At 47.3% G+C, this 16,028-nt stretch overlaps 1 protein-coding gene across 2 annotated transcripts in view; it reads left to right on the top strand.

The window, feature by feature from the left end:
• Positions 1 to 15,716, top strand: part of AP2M1 (adaptor related protein complex 2 subunit mu 1) — a 28,389-nt gene extending 12,673 nt beyond the window's left edge. For both annotated transcript variants that reach the window (XM_065674401.1, XM_065674402.1), the window contains exons 3-11: positions 3,513 to 3,778; positions 5,222 to 5,304; positions 9,701 to 9,836; positions 9,934 to 10,075; positions 12,413 to 12,532; positions 13,038 to 13,173; positions 13,906 to 14,003; positions 14,146 to 14,257; positions 14,601 to 15,716. In XM_065674401.1, the coding sequence (XP_065530473.1) occupies positions 3,513 to 3,778; positions 5,222 to 5,304; positions 9,701 to 9,836; positions 9,934 to 10,075; positions 12,413 to 12,532; positions 13,038 to 13,173; positions 13,906 to 14,003; positions 14,146 to 14,257; positions 14,601 to 14,735 (1,228 nt within the window). In that variant the 3' untranslated portion in view covers positions 14,736 to 15,716. The remainder of the gene's footprint in view (positions 1 to 3,512; positions 3,779 to 5,221; positions 5,305 to 9,700; positions 9,837 to 9,933; positions 10,076 to 12,412; positions 12,533 to 13,037; positions 13,174 to 13,905; positions 14,004 to 14,145; positions 14,258 to 14,600) is intronic.
• The last annotated feature ends 312 nt before the right edge of the window (positions 15,717 to 16,028 follow it).

Raw genomic sequence — 16,028 nt, forward strand, 5'->3', positions numbered from 1 at the left:
AGTGAAATCCTCTCAGTTCCTGTGAAAGTATCAGTCTTGTGACTTAATAGCCAGCACCAGCTCCACCTAACTAAGCTTCTTCCCCAGTGTTGGATTCCTTCTGAAACAGGCCTTCACACCTTGTTTGGAATCTTTTTAGACATGTAACCTTGTAAAACAAGTTGTCTTGAAATGGCTAGGTCTCATCTTGTGGTATAATCTAGACCGCAAGTAAGTGAGGATCTTGTCATTTCCTAGTGTGAACATTAGCATCAATAGCAGGTCTACTTAATAAAAGCTTTTAGTATCCTGACCTTCAGAAGGAGGTGGGGAAAGGAACAGCTATGATACTGTAGCTTGTAGCCTGTAGGAGTTCTCTTTCCACCCAAGCAACCAGGTAGCAGACTAGGAATCAAGAACTGTATAGTATCCTATATGTGACAAATCTGAAGTGCTGAGGCCTGAGCCCATCCCTCTTCCTGCATGGTAGGTTGAATTGGAAATGAGCATAGCTGCCTGTCTTTGAGTAATTGACCCTTAAGACTCCTTCCTTGGCCTTGGCATTTTTTTGGCATCCTGAAACCTCAACTGATGTGCTGGGAGAGATTAAAGGTTAACTGTGGTTATGAGAACCCCTCCCTTTGCATAGTGTAAGGATCTAAATAAACACATACTACCTCAAATGTTAATGAGCAAAGTGACAATCAATGACGAAGCCCTTCCATTGACATTGTTAAACGCAGGAGTACCACAAAACTTGACCTTTCTTTGCTTGCAACTTAGAATGGCTTCAGTGCATGTAGTGCATCTGTCCATACAGCAGCTAGCTGCATGTAAAGCAGCCTCTTTAAAAAATAAATAAAAAATGCAAATCACTATGCGTTTGATTCAGGATACTATGCAGGGCTCTACTGAGATGGACAAGTGGCTTGTTCTTCAGTGACATGATCACTTGGAGAACCTACGTGCATTTAAGAATGTAGCTATCTAACAAAAATAAGCTATTTGAAACTGAGCAGCTTACCTGACAAACTGCATGCATTTTAAGTGTAATAGGCATTTGGTTTCTGAGCTTCTAATACATCACTTCGGCTTCGTGGCTCTTGATCCTTAAGGAAAAAGTGCAAGGTGGATAGAGCAGTGTCTGAATCTGCAGGATGTGCCCTATCTCTCCAGATGTGCTCCAGCTCTATCAAACTTGCTGTATTTCCTGTTGGCTGCACCAAGCCAGAAAGTATCAACCCAAACAGCTTCAAATGAGAAGTATGGCCATAGAAATGCCCACTCAGACTTGCAGCCCTGTTCTGAGGCAGACTGGGAAGAAGACACCTGATACTCCATGGTCCCCAGGTGATGCCTCAGACTGAGGCCCTGGGGCTTTTCCCCTCCAAGGCCTGCTACATGTGTTAACAGAGCAGACTGGGTATCACTGATGTGATAAGGATGCGGCTCATCTGGATTAAACTCCCACATAGCCCTAAAATTCAGCCAAACACAAGTCTGTCCACGCTGGCAACCTGACCATGGCATGTCAGCGTTGTGCCTTGCGAGGGCTTCATCGCTGCCACAGCTTATTACTGTCCATCCAATACCACCTTGGCCTTTTGTGCCCAGGAGCAGGGGGAGGGGGTGCTGTTTGGTCTCTTCTTATCTCTTTAGATTCATTGTGCCTTGTGTGTGTGTTTCTAACCCTTTCTCTTGTTGCTGTCACTCCTCCTTTCTCCGCTGGCGCCATTTCTGTCCATCCCATCTCATTGGCTGCTGTAGCAATAGGTAAGAGACGCGTGGTTAGGCCATGACTGGCACTTCATAGTGGGCAACTGGTGTGCTAGAAAAGCTTCATCAACCTGAGGCTTCTCCTCTAGTGTGCACCAGTCTGATTGCTGGTTCTGATACTAGTTCTAGAGGGTTAGAACTTGAGGCTGGGAGGGCTAATGCTCCAGAACAAGCTGAACTTTCCTTGCAAAGCTTTCTGGAGGGGAGGAATGGGGCTTTTAGATACTGTTCTTTTATAATAGATTAAAATACAGTCCTTTCTACCTTCGTTTTTCCATAACAAATATTAATGTAACTCAAACTTGCAAACCTTCTAGAGCAGTAAAACTTGATGTATTTGAAGGAGAGAATTTTGCATATGGGGGAGCATGTTTACTGGTGAAGCTTCTACATAACATATCCAGACCTTCAACGAGCAAACCCCTGCTGTGGTAGCATATGTTCCTTAAATATTCTTTATTTTCATTTTGGAACTTTCTGCTGGATTGTTGACAACTCTAAATGCTTACAAGCATTTGTATGCCTGTATCCTTGCTTGCAAGGGTGATATTACTTTCTGCTCTCAAACATGGCTCTGCATGGTAAGTACTGTGGCCTTGATGCTGCAGTCAGGAGCCCCCCTGTGTGAGAGTATGGGCAGTAAAGTGCAACTAGATGAGCCTTGACTCAGTGTGTAGACTACAGCTTTAAGTCTTTGTCTTGTCATGTAAAGCACTTAGGCTTCCTTCCTGTGTTCTTAGGATTGGCAGACTTTTAATCTGGGGAGTTTATCCTGGCCTGGATAAGGGTCCTTATCCCACAGGATAAGGAAACTCATGTGAAAGAGCTGGCATCCAGAATACTCCTTGGACATCCCAATTTACCCAGGAGGGATTTGTTCCCTGTCACTAATGTATAGACAGTGTGGACTGAAGATGACAGCAGCTGGGAACTTTGCACAGCACCTTTTCAGCACTATGCAGAATCCCTTTACTGTAAATGGTACTGCACCATCCAGTGCATGTAATGCAGTGCTACTAGAACATTGCACTGTGGGGACCCTAAGTCTGTGTGCAGGAGACCTTCTCTGAAGCCTGGTAGGTTGAGAGGCTGTGTAACTGGAAAGTCAAAATGTTCCTCATCCTGCTTGCTGCTTTGAGCCCGCCCTCCATGGTGTGTTGGGGTATGGAGCTGAGGTGCATCTGAGACCTAAGGCTTCCTTTTGTGGTGCACCCGGGCACTGACAGTGTGTCAAGTTTTGCTGTTTTTTCCTAGGAGGTACACCTGAGAGGAACTGCCATTGATACTATCTTGGGGGACTGTAGCTTGCCTTGGGGAAAGAGTAAGAAGGCCTGAGCATGAAGAACAGACAATAACTGTTTGATCAAAACTTGCCTGCTTGTGGAGCCGTAAGCTGCTACTCTGCTCCCAGCTATGGCAATCAATCAGGAGTTCTAGCAAAATTAATTGCAGGGATGGTTCCTTTGTTGTCTGACTCCAAATGGAGGTTAGCTTCTCCTTCTGACTACAGTTACACTGTGGTCCAAAGCTCCTTGGAGACAAGTAGCATTTTGTGTCTCCTTTAGTTCATGCAGAATTTAACGTCCAAGTCTGCTCAGAGCCTTCAGTTCTCCCACTTGGAGACATCCCCAGGCACCCTTCCTAAGCAAGCTGGGTGTATGTAGTTCAGTGTCTGACTGTAAGTGCATAAGCAGGACTATGCAGCAGATTGTTTTCATATCCCCGGTGCTAACTCCTCTTTGGTGCTGATCTTGTAGGCGGAATGCTGTCGACGCCTTCCGCGTCAATGTCATCCACGCACGGCAGCAGGTGCGCTCGCCTGTCACCAACATCGCCCGCACCAGTTTCTTCCATGTCAAGCGTTCCAACATCTGGCTGGCTGCTGTCACCAAGCAGAATGTCAATGCTGCCATGGTATTCGAATTCCTCTACAAGATGTGTGACGTGATGACTGCCTACTTTGGGAAGATCAGTGAGGAGAACATAAAGAATAACTTTGTGTTGATCTATGAGCTACTGGATGGTGAGATACGTCCTTTATCTGCTATGTGGTATTGCACTTGGTCATTCTAAAAGCCTTAGCTTAGTTTGATGTCATAATAATCCTTGAACTATTTTTAATGTGTGGCGAGTTCAGAATTACTTGCTCTGCTTTCTAATGCCACCTGTGCTGTACATGTGGATAACATCCCAAGCCTATGGCCTTGTGTTGGTTGTTGCTCGCCTTACTGAAGGGTTGCGAGCTGTGCGCTTGTATAAATGAGGCAGCTGGTACTGGACCCCAGCTTCTGAGTACATCCTGTGTAGTTATAGGGCTGTTGTTATACCGAGGCATATAAAAAGTGTTATCATTAGCACCTCTAAGGCCAGGCATCCCAGCTAGTGCCCAGGTGGCTCTAGCACTGGATGGCAGCAGTCACCCAGGCTGCAGTTGGTTGCCCCTCTTAGGTTGCCTCTTGGGGGCAGTTCTGAGACAGAAGGAGATCAATAAAACCCAACTTCATTTGTCCAAGCCCTGCCTCTCCCAGTGATAAAGATCCAAATTTTGCCAAAGAAGAATAAGTGTCCCTTCAGTTGCCTGTGGTATCAGCCTGTCTGTGGAGATTGCCCTTGAGCTGTCCCTGTTCTGTATAACATGAGTATTTTGTTTTAGCTATGCTTCTATTTGTTTTCCAGACAAGGCATCACATGCATGTGTCCTGGGATTCTTAGCCAAGGGTCACAGTGACTGATGTGTAATCTGTTCTCTCTGGGCAGATAAAAAGGCTGATGTTTCTCTGCTTTGGTCAGTTGCTGCTGTCTCCTAGTAGGTGCAGTGAGATCAAACCCTGTCAGTGTGGTGTTACACAGTATTCATGTGTAAGGTGAAGGGCTCTTCTCTCCCCTATGGGTTGTCCCTCTTGTGGGTTGTTCCCTTTCTCTTTGAGGGGACTGGGTACTAAGTGAACCATCTGTAAGAAGTATCTGTTTTTTCTGACAGTGATCATCCTACAGTGCCACTACTCTGCTATTACTTTGGGTTTTTTTTTAGGGTTTGATTCTTATTGCATCTTCATAAGAAAATAACAAACCTAATGAACATACAGTGAAGATAGATTGTCCTGCTGTTGGATAAACCCTTGCTATTGTCCCTTGCATTTTTTTGGAAAAACTACTTGGTGTGCTCTGTGCACATAGCTAGACTAGTTGCTACTTAGTTCTGAAGAGCAGTTATATTCAAAACCCAGCAAATTCATCAGTTGGACAGCTTTTCATTGCCCCTCCTCTTCAAAATACTGCACTGGGCAGTCAGTTTAGCAAGGCTGTTCCTTTTCTTCTGGTAAGGAGTGCTCCATCAACTTATCCAGAGATTTAGTGTGTAAGCAATGTGTGTGTACTATTGGCTCTGTCCTTACAGGAGTGGTTAGCATGGCTGGCACTTTTATACCTTGCAGCTCTGGACTAACTTTCTTTTACTTTTCTTTAGAAATCCTGGACTTCGGCTACCCTCAGAACTCTGAAACAGGGGCTCTGAAGACCTTTATCACTCAACAAGGCATCAAGAGTCAGGTAAGCAAAGGAATTTGGGATACAGCACTTCTCTGCTGGTAAATTATCTGTAAGCCTGTTCAAGAAAGTACAGTCTTAATTACCAGCTAACCATTTGACCTATGCTGGTTGGAGGTGCCTGAGTAGATGAAGAACACCCCAGCAGGGGTGTAGCTTAGTAGCATCTTGTTCTAGGTGTCTCTATACTTGTGTGACCTCATGTTCCCTGGCATATGGTGCAATGTGTGAGGAAGGGCCCTGAGCTAGAATAATGACAGTCCCTTGTATGTAGATGATGGCTGGCTTCAGGCCCTGTTCTGTGTCGGCTTCTGACAGGATAAACAAATCTACCTGCTGAACCAGAAATAGCTCTTCTGTGTGTGTGGATCTCACCAAGCAGGTCTGTTCTTCACCAGTCTTCAGTTTTTTTAGCTGTCAGGCCTTGCAATAAGTGTTGTTCAGACTTGTAAATCTTCTTGTCAGTCAGGAAGCTGATGTTATTCTGTCACTGCCTGTAACAACATTGCAGATCAGCATCAGTACAGTCTGAGCTTTCTCATGTTTAGGGATTAGAATCTCTTCTGTGCATTTGGCACAGTATTAACTCTTGCAACAAATTTTACATGGAAGTGCACCTGGGGAAAAGAGACTTAAATTGGACTGTTCTTGGGAATGTGTGTTAAACTAGCTCTAATCCTACTTTGGGGAACAGCCCTCAGAACTAGGCTTCCCGTCTCAAACAGCTCATTCTCAACCTCAGAAGCCAAAAGACTGTTTTAGTCACTTTCTCATTTCCCCAAGGAATATTACTTACCTTGTCCATTTAACACAATTGTGGAACTCATAATGAGGACTTAGCCTAAAACTTGGTCCTCTCCCCAGTGTAGCAGGTGAGTCAAGAAAAAAGCTGGGAGTCAGTTTGTACTGGAGCTGTACAGCAGAGACCTGGGTGAAGCTTCAGCTTCAGGGTACAAACAGAAGCAAAGTGCCAAGCGAGAGCCTGCCTACCTGACGATTGTGTTTAGGATGAGCAGAGGTCAAAGTCTCTGGAGGTTCTGTTTCAACTCTGTTCATCAGCACTGACTTCTGAAGAGCTTCTTAGTAAATTTTTAACCTACTAATAGCAAGGCTAGCTGCATCTCGAGAAGGAGGTAAGAGAGAAGCTGCCCCTAAGCAGTGTATTTCCTGCCAGAACAGCAGTCTTTTGCAAGAGGGCACATGTACCAGTGGCCAGATGTGAGTGCATCCGGTCTCAGTGCTCCATCCCAAGCCCTAGTGTAAATCACTCTTGCTGTCTGCAGTGTGACATCTTGGGCAGTCAGCACTCAAGCTAGCTGAGTCAGCTCCTGTTCCTAGAAAAGCTTTAAACTAACCACCACCCTCATTTCCTTCCCTAGCTCTTTGTTTGTGCTTTTGTCTGTTTTAACAAACTCTTGTGCTGTTTGCATACAAACCACTGTCACAGCATCTTGCTTTATGCAACAGCAGATTTAGTCCTTTTCTTACAAAGAGGAGTTTGGACTTCAGCTTGACATACAGAGCAGAATGACTGCTGACTTGTTGGAATTTTGGGCAGCCCAGTTTAAAAAGCAGAAGTAATCCTTTCCAGGCACAGTATGGCAAACAGCAACAACTGAAACAGGACTTGCAGTCTTCTGTTCTCTGCTCTGGTACATCTAGCCTCCAGCTCCTCTTTCACTTACAGCCAACTTCTGGCAGGTACCTTGAACCAGAATCTGGGACTGCGTGGCTTGTCTTCCATGTTCCCTCATGCCTGCTTAGTTCCTGATGATGCTTTCTTGGGCTCGTGTCCTTATGAATTTAAGGAGCAAAATCCACAGTTGTGGCAGAGTTTCCAAACTCAACTTTTTAACTTTGTCCTTAACGAAAGATTTTAGGCATCAGAGCTGCTGTTCTCTGAATACCCTCCCTCTATGTCTGCAGTGGCCTTTTTAGGCCTGGTGATTGCGGAATAAAAGATCTGCCCATTTTTATTTTTTTTTTTAGAGTGTCTGATATTGCTGCATTGCTTGCCAAGGGAAGTGGCCCTGTGCTCTGGGAATGGGGTGATGTGGCATGCAGGTTTTAAAATGTGCTGGTGTGGAATGTGGTTTCACTTCTAATCTTTACCCATGAGGTTCCTCACTACTCCAGTAGCAGGACTGTAGGCCGTACCAGTGTTGTGTATCAGAACTGGTGTTCCTACAGTAGAGGCTAAACCTGCTCTTACAGTTCGTGTGCTCTGTGTACTCATCACTCTTTGGATCCAGTCTGCATCTGTCCAGACTTTGTGAACTAGATGAATGCTGTAACCTTCTCCCCCTCTTAAATGCTTTCTGGGAGTGTGAGTTGGTCAGCTCTTTAGTTACAGCATTTCCCCAAACCTTAGGCATACTTTAGTGCTAAAATGCTGTTGTTACTTTTTGAAAGTGAGGAGCAGGCTGCCACTAGCTGCAGGAGCCTGGAAACCCGCTGGTAGCTGTCTGCCTCATCAACATGCTGGCAGCTGGGTATTTCTTGTTCTAAGTTAAAGCTGGCTTATTTGTCCAGTTTAGGGAAGCTCCCAGTTCTGAGGAATTTCAGACCCAGGTGCCTTCAGTCCTTCACTCCCTTAGGGAACATTCATGCAGCTGGGTGCTCTTAGCTTCAATACTCTCCAGGCATCTGCTTCCAGATCTATGAAGTCACTTTCTGTAGCAGCCAGCAGAGGTTCATGGCACTGATGCTGTTGCAGGAGATGGGAAAGTCAGCACATGAGCAGTGTCCTTTCAGAAACCAGAGAACTGGGTTATATCTATGTGTCTTTTGTTCCCCTGGAGCCCAAACAAGGCAGATAAGGAGGCATTTTTTTGTGGGACAGACAAGGGAGGTGCTTTGTGCTGCATTGAACACTCACCTAGGCAGTTCCCAAGGGAGTATAAAGCTCTGTCTCTTAGGTGTTACAATAAAGGCTCTGCTTGCTCAAGGAGTTATCACATCTGTGGCAAGAGCATGTGTGAAACCAAGTCACTGTTGATTTAAAGCTGAGATCGTGTACTGCCACCCTGTGGGCCCAGTGCAAGGCTGCTGCAGCAGGACCCACTTTGCACAATCTCTGTTATGCAGTCGTGGTGGAAGAGGTCGAGTTAACCAGGATAAACTTCATACAGGACCCAGGCTTAAGATGCTGGCAGTCCTGGGTGCCCGGTGCTTCCCATAGTCTGGGCATCTCTGCCATAGTAAATAGTCAAGGCTTGCTTTAGGAATGGCAACAGCAGGAGTTTGGTCTGTTTGGAGCATTACTGGGAGTGGTATTCACCTGTTTGTCACTCCCTCTGCTCTATCTTATATTTGGGTGGTGCATAATGGGTCAGGTAACTTGGGTACAAGTTACTCCCGGGGAGATTCCAGTTGGACACTAGAGGGAAAATTTTCACAATGGGAGCTATCAGCCATTAGAATAATCTCCCCGGGGAAGTGATAAATTCCCCAACGCTGGACACTTAAGATTTGTCTGGACAGGGTGCTGGGCCATCTAGTCGAGGTCATGATTTGCCAGGAAAGGTTGGACGTGATGATCCTTGAGGTCCTTCCAACCTGGGATTCTGTGATGGAAGTCTGAAAAGCCGTTTCCTTGTTAGTGGTGTTGGCTTTCCTGAGGGGAGCTGAAGGGCAAAGTCCCTCATCTTGTTCGTGGTAATTAGCTACTTAATTAGTGATGAGCTAGTCTGCTTTGTTCTTGTCCTGAGGTAGCCTTAAGCCTAACCTGCCTCTTTCTCCCCTTCCTCCCTTTTCTTGCTACTGACCTGCTTGCCTGTTAACCCTGTGTGCACCGCACTTGCTGCTATACATCTTCTTGACTTTCTGCGTGTGACTGGACCCTGCCTGTAGCATCAGGTAGGAAACCTCCCTGTGCCTCTCAAGACAAGCCTTAGTGCTTTTAGGAGGCTGATCCCGGATGCTGTTAGATGCATGCTAGGTTAGTGTTGGTATGTAACTCTGACTGCAGTCATTAAGAAGCAGTCCTTGGAGACTAGCTGTCTTGTGGCCCTATGGTTTCATGTTGGATAAGGGTGCGACCTGGTATGTCAGCTGCTTTTCTGCTTAATGTGGATTGGTGCAACAGTCTGAGACATGATTTGGGTGTTACTGGTGCAGTCCATGCCTCCCTGCACCTAGATGTAGCTTAATGGACTAGCTAACAGAATGGAAGAACCTTTCTTGCTGTCATTATGACAAGTTTTTAGTTAGGCATAGAATTTGCTGTATTGAGGAGAGAATGACCAAATTGGGGGCATGTGACAGCACCCATATCTGCCTGTCAAAAGCAGCTGTGTGTAATAAATGACAAGTGGTTGTTCTTAGATTTAGTGCAAGGTTTCCTCACCTTTGAATTTATCTAGAGGTTTAAGATGCCTTTTTTTTTTTTTTCCTTCAGACTAAGGAAGAGCAGTCCCAGATCACCAGCCAGGTGACTGGGCAGATTGGATGGAGACGTGAAGGGATCAAATATCGTCGCAATGAACTCTTTCTTGATGTGCTGGAGAGTGTGAATCTTTTGATGTCCCCCCAGGGTAAGTAGGAGGTGTTGAGCTGGCATCCTTATCCCCTTCAGGCTTTGTAAGTGAGCACTTGTGGAAGTGTTCTGAACTGTGCTTTTCTCTACACCAGGTCAGGTTTTGAGTGCTCACGTCTCTGGCAGAGTGGTGATGAAGAGTTATCTGAGTGGAATGCCGGAGTGCAAGTTTGGCATGAATGACAAGATTGTAATTGAAAAACAGGGCAAAGGGACTGCAGATGAAACAGGGAAAAGGTAAGAGACATCGGGCTAAAATCCACTGCCACTAGGGTCTCTCAGGGAAGGGCAGCAGTTAATAGCTTATCTGATCGCATAGACAAAGCTGGTATCTTCTTCCTTCAGGTGTTTTTTCTCTGCTACTTTTTCTCTGGGTAGAGCAGTTGTCTGCAAGCTACCAGCCTGAGGGCCTCTGTACAGAGGGTTTCTGTCCAGCTCTTCAAGTATTAAGATTCAAATGTAGTGTTAAGTGTGGAGTTCTTGCAGCTGGAAACACTTCCACAAGATGTATTTTTCCTTGGAATTTGTGTCCCTAACAGTTCTGATCAGCCCAGAGACTCTTACTCATAGAATGCAGTAGTAGTGCTCCTAAGGAACTGTAAAGGAACCCCTCTGACCATAGCCTACTCTACATGGACTGTGCCCAAACTATAACAGCTGAAAAACTCTGGGTAAGCCCCCTGTGCTGACACAAAGGGGGTCAGTGGCTGTGTGGATTGGAGGGAGGCTTATCCCTTCTAGGAGCTCAGCTGCCTTCCTTCCCAGTTGTACCTCAGTCAGTACCCACATTGAAGCTGAAAACTGGGTCTTGCGCTTTTTCCAGCCTTCCTGCTTGGGGTGAGGAGATAAAAGCAAAGGGACTGCCACTGTTCTCTCACTAACCATTTTCAACTCAACTGTGTTTCTCTTGGTTGTTTTTTTTGTTGTTGTTTGTTTTCTTTTCTTTTTTTTTTTTGCTGACCCCCAGTGAATTGGGAAGGTAGATAATCTGCTTGAACTGTGTGTGCACTCTGCTCTCCCCCTGTCTCTTGCTTCGTGTTGACTTGTGCATGTAACTTGGATCTCAGACACTTTCCATGATGGTTCCCATAAATGGAGCTGAGCTGCTATTTGCCTTTTCTCTCAGAACCAAGCCAAGAGCTATCACTTCACTGTCACCTTTAAGCCATCTTTCTTATACCTGAATCTACATAGTAAAATGGATGAGCCTCAGGTGGCTGCCTAGGGGAGATATATACTCTAGTGAAAATGTCACCTGCATAGGCCTCTGAAGAGTGAGTAACACTGTTCCAGAGCTTCTGTGCTATGACTGCCTTTGCCTTTAAAGGTGCTATTCAGTTACCAAAGCAGGATGGGCACGGACTCTTGCTAGGTGGTTCTCCCTAGCTGTGGTTCTGTAGTTGGAGGTGTTACTCTCCAGAAGTATTTAGTTATGAGGTGACCAAAAGGGACAGTTGCTGCTCTTTTTTTTTTTTGGCATCTAGCATGTGGCAGCCCAAGCCCTGAACAGTGCTGCCTGAGTCCTGGAGCAGTGCTAGGCTGCAGGGCTTTCCCAGCAGTTTTCAGAAGAAACAGGAACTTCTGAGCTAACACTGACTGTCATCTGGACAACAGATTAGGGAAGAATAACTCCCACTTACGAAGCACAGATTATACCACTGGCTTTTGTAACTAAACAGCCAGCCAGCCTGGGGTCACTCTGCTTCCTGTTTGTGCAGGTAATGGTGACCCCTAGGGCAGCTGAACCTGCCTGTAGTGCTTATACTATCTCAGCACACTTGCATGGTTGTCCTATTCCTCGCAGCAGTTGAAGCAGCCTAGATATCACAGTACTACACCACCGCTGCTGCTTTGTTTACTGGTCACCCTCATATCTGAGAGTTCTCAGCTGATCGCAGGACCTGTAGCAAGGAATGTGTTCTCAGGGACCAGAACCCAGCACAAGTTCTTTGCTGGCAGGTTAGGCTAGTGCATGTAGGAGGACAGATAGTAGCCCTGTAGATTTTTAGAAATGAGAGATGCAAACTTCTATGGCATAATATTATCTTTGGCAAATGGGTTCATAATCAAACCACCTGCTAGCAGTGTGGAACTCAACAGCTGTGAAGAGATTTCTGAGCAGAAGACCCTGAACATGGCATGTCCTGGCTGTGTGGCAGTGAGATAGCTTTGTGGACAGGAAAGTGGTGGGGGTTTTTTCTCTCTTTTGAACTGTGCTGTGAGAAGACTTGGGCTAGCAGAGTTGCCTCTGCAGTTCTGAGGTGCTGCTGTCAGGCAGACCTAAGCATTGTGTTGCTGGCTGTGACAGAAGGTGCTCTTTTAATCTCCCTCTTCTCCTCAGAGAGAAGGGAGAGAATTCTTTCAAACAAGCTTCCTGAAATATGATTTTTGTGGTAGTGAAACAATAGAAGTCTGAGCCAAGAGGCTGCTGTCCCCTAAATCTCCCTGCCTCCCCATTTCCTGGATACCTGTGATGGCAACATGCTCTGTAGAGTAGTTACTGCCTGGGCAGACTTTGCACCAAGATACCAGGGCTGCAGCTTGCCCTTGTTTAACTGTGTTTTGTGTTTTTAGTGGCAAACAGTCAATCGCCATCGACGACTGCACTTTCCACCAGTGCGTGAGGCTCAGCAAATTTGATTCTGAGAGGAGCATCAGTTTCATTCCACCAGATGGAGAGTTTGAGCTCATGAGGTACTGTGGTGGGGGGATGAGCAGGTTGGTGTTGGCATTTGCTTGCTGCTACAGTAATGTTGCTGCTCTCAAGCAGGCTTGCAGCCCTTGAGCACCTCACAAGCATGCCCTTCTTGTTTTCAGATTGGAATCTGTAGGGTGTCCCACAAATCCTTCTGTTAAAAGTGTAGTAGCAGCCCAGCTGTGTGGTTTTCTTTGCCACAGCCATAGTGTTTGACATGGGTTTCCTGACACTTTAGCTTGCTGGGTTTTTTTTTTTTTTTAGTGCTTAAAACTGGTGTCCTTGAACAGAGCTATTGGCAGGAACCAGATTTAAAACTTGAGACTCAAGAATCCATCACTGCCCTACAGCAGCATTAGATCTCACTGCTGCTTCTTCCTGGGATGGCTCACTTTCTGGCTGATGTTTCTAAGCCCTTTCCCATATGCAGAGGCTGTACTACAATTGGAAACTGTAAGGGAGTTAACTCCTCCTTAGAGTTCACTGTTGCTTCTATCCCTGCAGATACCGAACCACTAAGGACATTATCCTTCCCTTCCGTGTGATCCCATTGGTGCGGGAGGTGGGTCGGACCAAGCTGGAAGTGAAGGTGGTGATCAAATCAAATTTCAAACCTTCCTTGCTGGCCCAGAAGATAGAGGTAAGAGAATAAAAAAACTATGGTCTCTTGTACTTGAGAATTGTACCTCTGCTTTGCTCCCCTGCTGCAGAGTCCTTATAGGTGATTCCATGAGTCCTCAAGCTTGTACAGAACTACAAGAATGAACTGGAAGCCCCACAGATGCGTGGTGATGCTGTGCTGTGGAAGGGAACTCCTGTAAAGCAGGAAGGCAGAAGTTGTTTTCAATTGCACAGCCACACTGTCAGAGGCCTCATTCCCTGCAGCCTGATTTTTAGCTCCCTTCAGTTCATGTAATGTCTTGGCCACTGTGAAAAGTTCATGTTCTTACTTCCGTGTGATCTGATGGTGTGTCAGACAGGCAGCAGGCTATAAGTTGGTTAAGACAAGCTAATGGTGGCTTTGCAGCTTAGCTGCTCCTGGGAGAGGCTTGCTGCTGCAAAGCTAGGCTGTCCAGAGCCTGGTGCAGCTAGGCCAGCCTTCTGAGCTCATCTGCCTGACACTAGGCAGTTCAGGCTGCAGGAAACCTGGCGGGTTCCTCATTGACTGTTTGGATTCTGAAAATGTGTTTGAACTTCAAAGCAAGAAACCAGAGAGCTAGCCTAGGATGCCCTGGAACATCAGTGGTAGCTGATTTCTCGAGATGGGAGAGAGAAAGCAGAGGGGTCCAGGACAGGCGGTCTGCCGCTGAAACTGCACAGAGTGCCAAGGCTGCTGTCTTCATGCCCCTGCTCACCAGGCTCTGCCTTCCAGGTCCGGATCCCAACACCCCTCAATACCAGCGGAGTGCAAGTCATCTGTATGAAAGGGAAGGCAAAGTACAAGGCCAGTGAGAATGCCATCGTCTGGAAGTAAGTAATTGTGTTGGATCTGGGGTGCTGCAGGGGAAGGGCATGGGGAAGCACAGTCTGTTTAGTGCTTCTTTCTGCCCTGGGCGCATGTAGTGGGAGAATAAATTCTGGCACCTTCTCACTTCTGGGCTTTCCCTGGTAGGATAAAACGAATGGCTGGAATGAAGGAATCCCAGATCAGTGCGGAGATTGAACTGCTGCCCACTAATGACAAGAAGAAGTGGGCTCGGCCCCCAATTTCTATGAACTTTGAGGTGAGTCCCTGTCTGCCTTCCAGGGAGCAGCTAACTTTGGAGAGGCTTTGTCAGTCCAGTCCCTTCTGGCCTCATGGGAATTGCATGCACTTGAGTGCTCCCTGTCCCAGGCTTGCATGTGACTCTTCTTAACATGAGGCCAGCGTGGTGGCAAAGCTAATGGATAAAAATGGTCCTTGAAGCCACTGGAGTCTGTCAGCATGCATGCAGGGAACAGGGGAAGGAACTGTGGCTCTTGGTGTCCGTTTCTAGATGCATAACCCAGAGGTTCCAGGGCATTTGTGTATGGAGAACATCTTACCCCTCGGTTCCAATGCTCCATTGCCTTTCCCTTTCTCAACAGGTCCCATTTGCACCCTCTGGGCTGAAGGTGCGCTACCTGAAAGTCTTTGAGCCAAAGCTGAACTACAGTGACCATGATGTGATAAAATGGGTGAGGTACATTGGCAGGAGTGGGATCTATGAGACCAGATGCTAGCCCCAGCGGGCTGGCAGGCTCCCTCTTCTCTAAGCCATCCTCCGCCTCTCCTCGGTTGTCAACTACATTCAGAGAAGACATCTGCCTGGCCCCTCTATGCGGATTGAAAGACCCTGTGGCTCACCTTGGGTGCGGACTCGCCTGCCTGTGCTGTTACCACTCTTGCTGCAGCTGAAGTTCAGAACCTAGTCACGTGCAGGGGTGCAGCCAGCCTCCTGCTCCCTGTCCCAGGGTGAGGAAGGGCTAGTCTAACTCCCATCCTCGTGATCTTTCTAGGGAACGTCCACCATTAAACTCCTCTTCTGTTGATGTCTCACTACTTGCATCATATCCTAGTATTTTTGAAGTTCTTGTGCATATGTACCCGTAGAATAGACCTAAACATAGACTGGACAAATCTGAGTTGAAGTTACCCTGGCTTCTGTACTAGCTATTGCTGTTGTGGTAGATGTTGCTGGCCAGTCCAAGATGCCTGGGGTGGTGAGTTTGTCGGGCCTCGACCAGAGGAGATGGTGGGCTCGCCAGATCTTGTCACCACCTTCTATTTCTTGCAAAGTCGTCAGTATAGAGTCCTGCCGTGGGAAGGTTTGTGACCAAAAAAGATGAGGGTTTAGGCTCTTGCTGATGTGTATGTGGGTTGCATGGCATTTCAGGCCCTCGGAGCACTTACCCACCCGCTGCTGGCTGGAGCCAGTCTGTCCTTTCCAAGCCAATCAGAAATGTGGCCCCTCTGTCCCAGGGATGGGGAGCCAGCTGAGCTCTGTTAGGATGGGAACAGGGTCTGTCCTCGAGCAGTCTAACATGGAGTTGGCAGTAAGAGCCCCTTGCCCCAGCCCACCCTCTCCACACTTCTACCAAATGCTTCTGGGCCATAGGAATGCTGCTGCTACCCACAATCCTGCTTCTGGTAGTGTGGTCTCCATTTTGTACACTTTGTGATTTGTCCAGCTCTGAATCTAATAAAGTATGTAGAATGGAGAAGGCTCCGTGTGCTGCTGTCTGGGGGTTGTGGTGTGAGAGCCTGACCTGTGCCTGTGGCTTCCCCAGCCCGGGGCCGCCTCTGGATTAGCGGGTGAAACAAGCAAGTGATGCTTTGGCTTCCAGCTACTGCTGCAACCCCCGGGGCAAGGAGGGTGCTCTGGGCCTTCCCTCCGGGGCTGGTCCTTGCTGCCCCGTTCCGGCACACGTGGGGGCGGACGGGGGGCGGCCGAGCCCCCGCCGCTGCCTGCGCCCCGCAGCTCCTCTTTCCCGTTCCAAACGGTGCGCGACGGCCCCCGCCAGGCCGCAGCCCCG

This window comes from Lathamus discolor, chromosome 3, assembly GCF_037157495.1.
Source record: "Lathamus discolor isolate bLatDis1 chromosome 3, bLatDis1.hap1, whole genome shotgun sequence".
Lineage (NCBI taxonomy): Eukaryota > Metazoa > Chordata > Aves > Psittaciformes > Psittacidae > Lathamus > Lathamus discolor.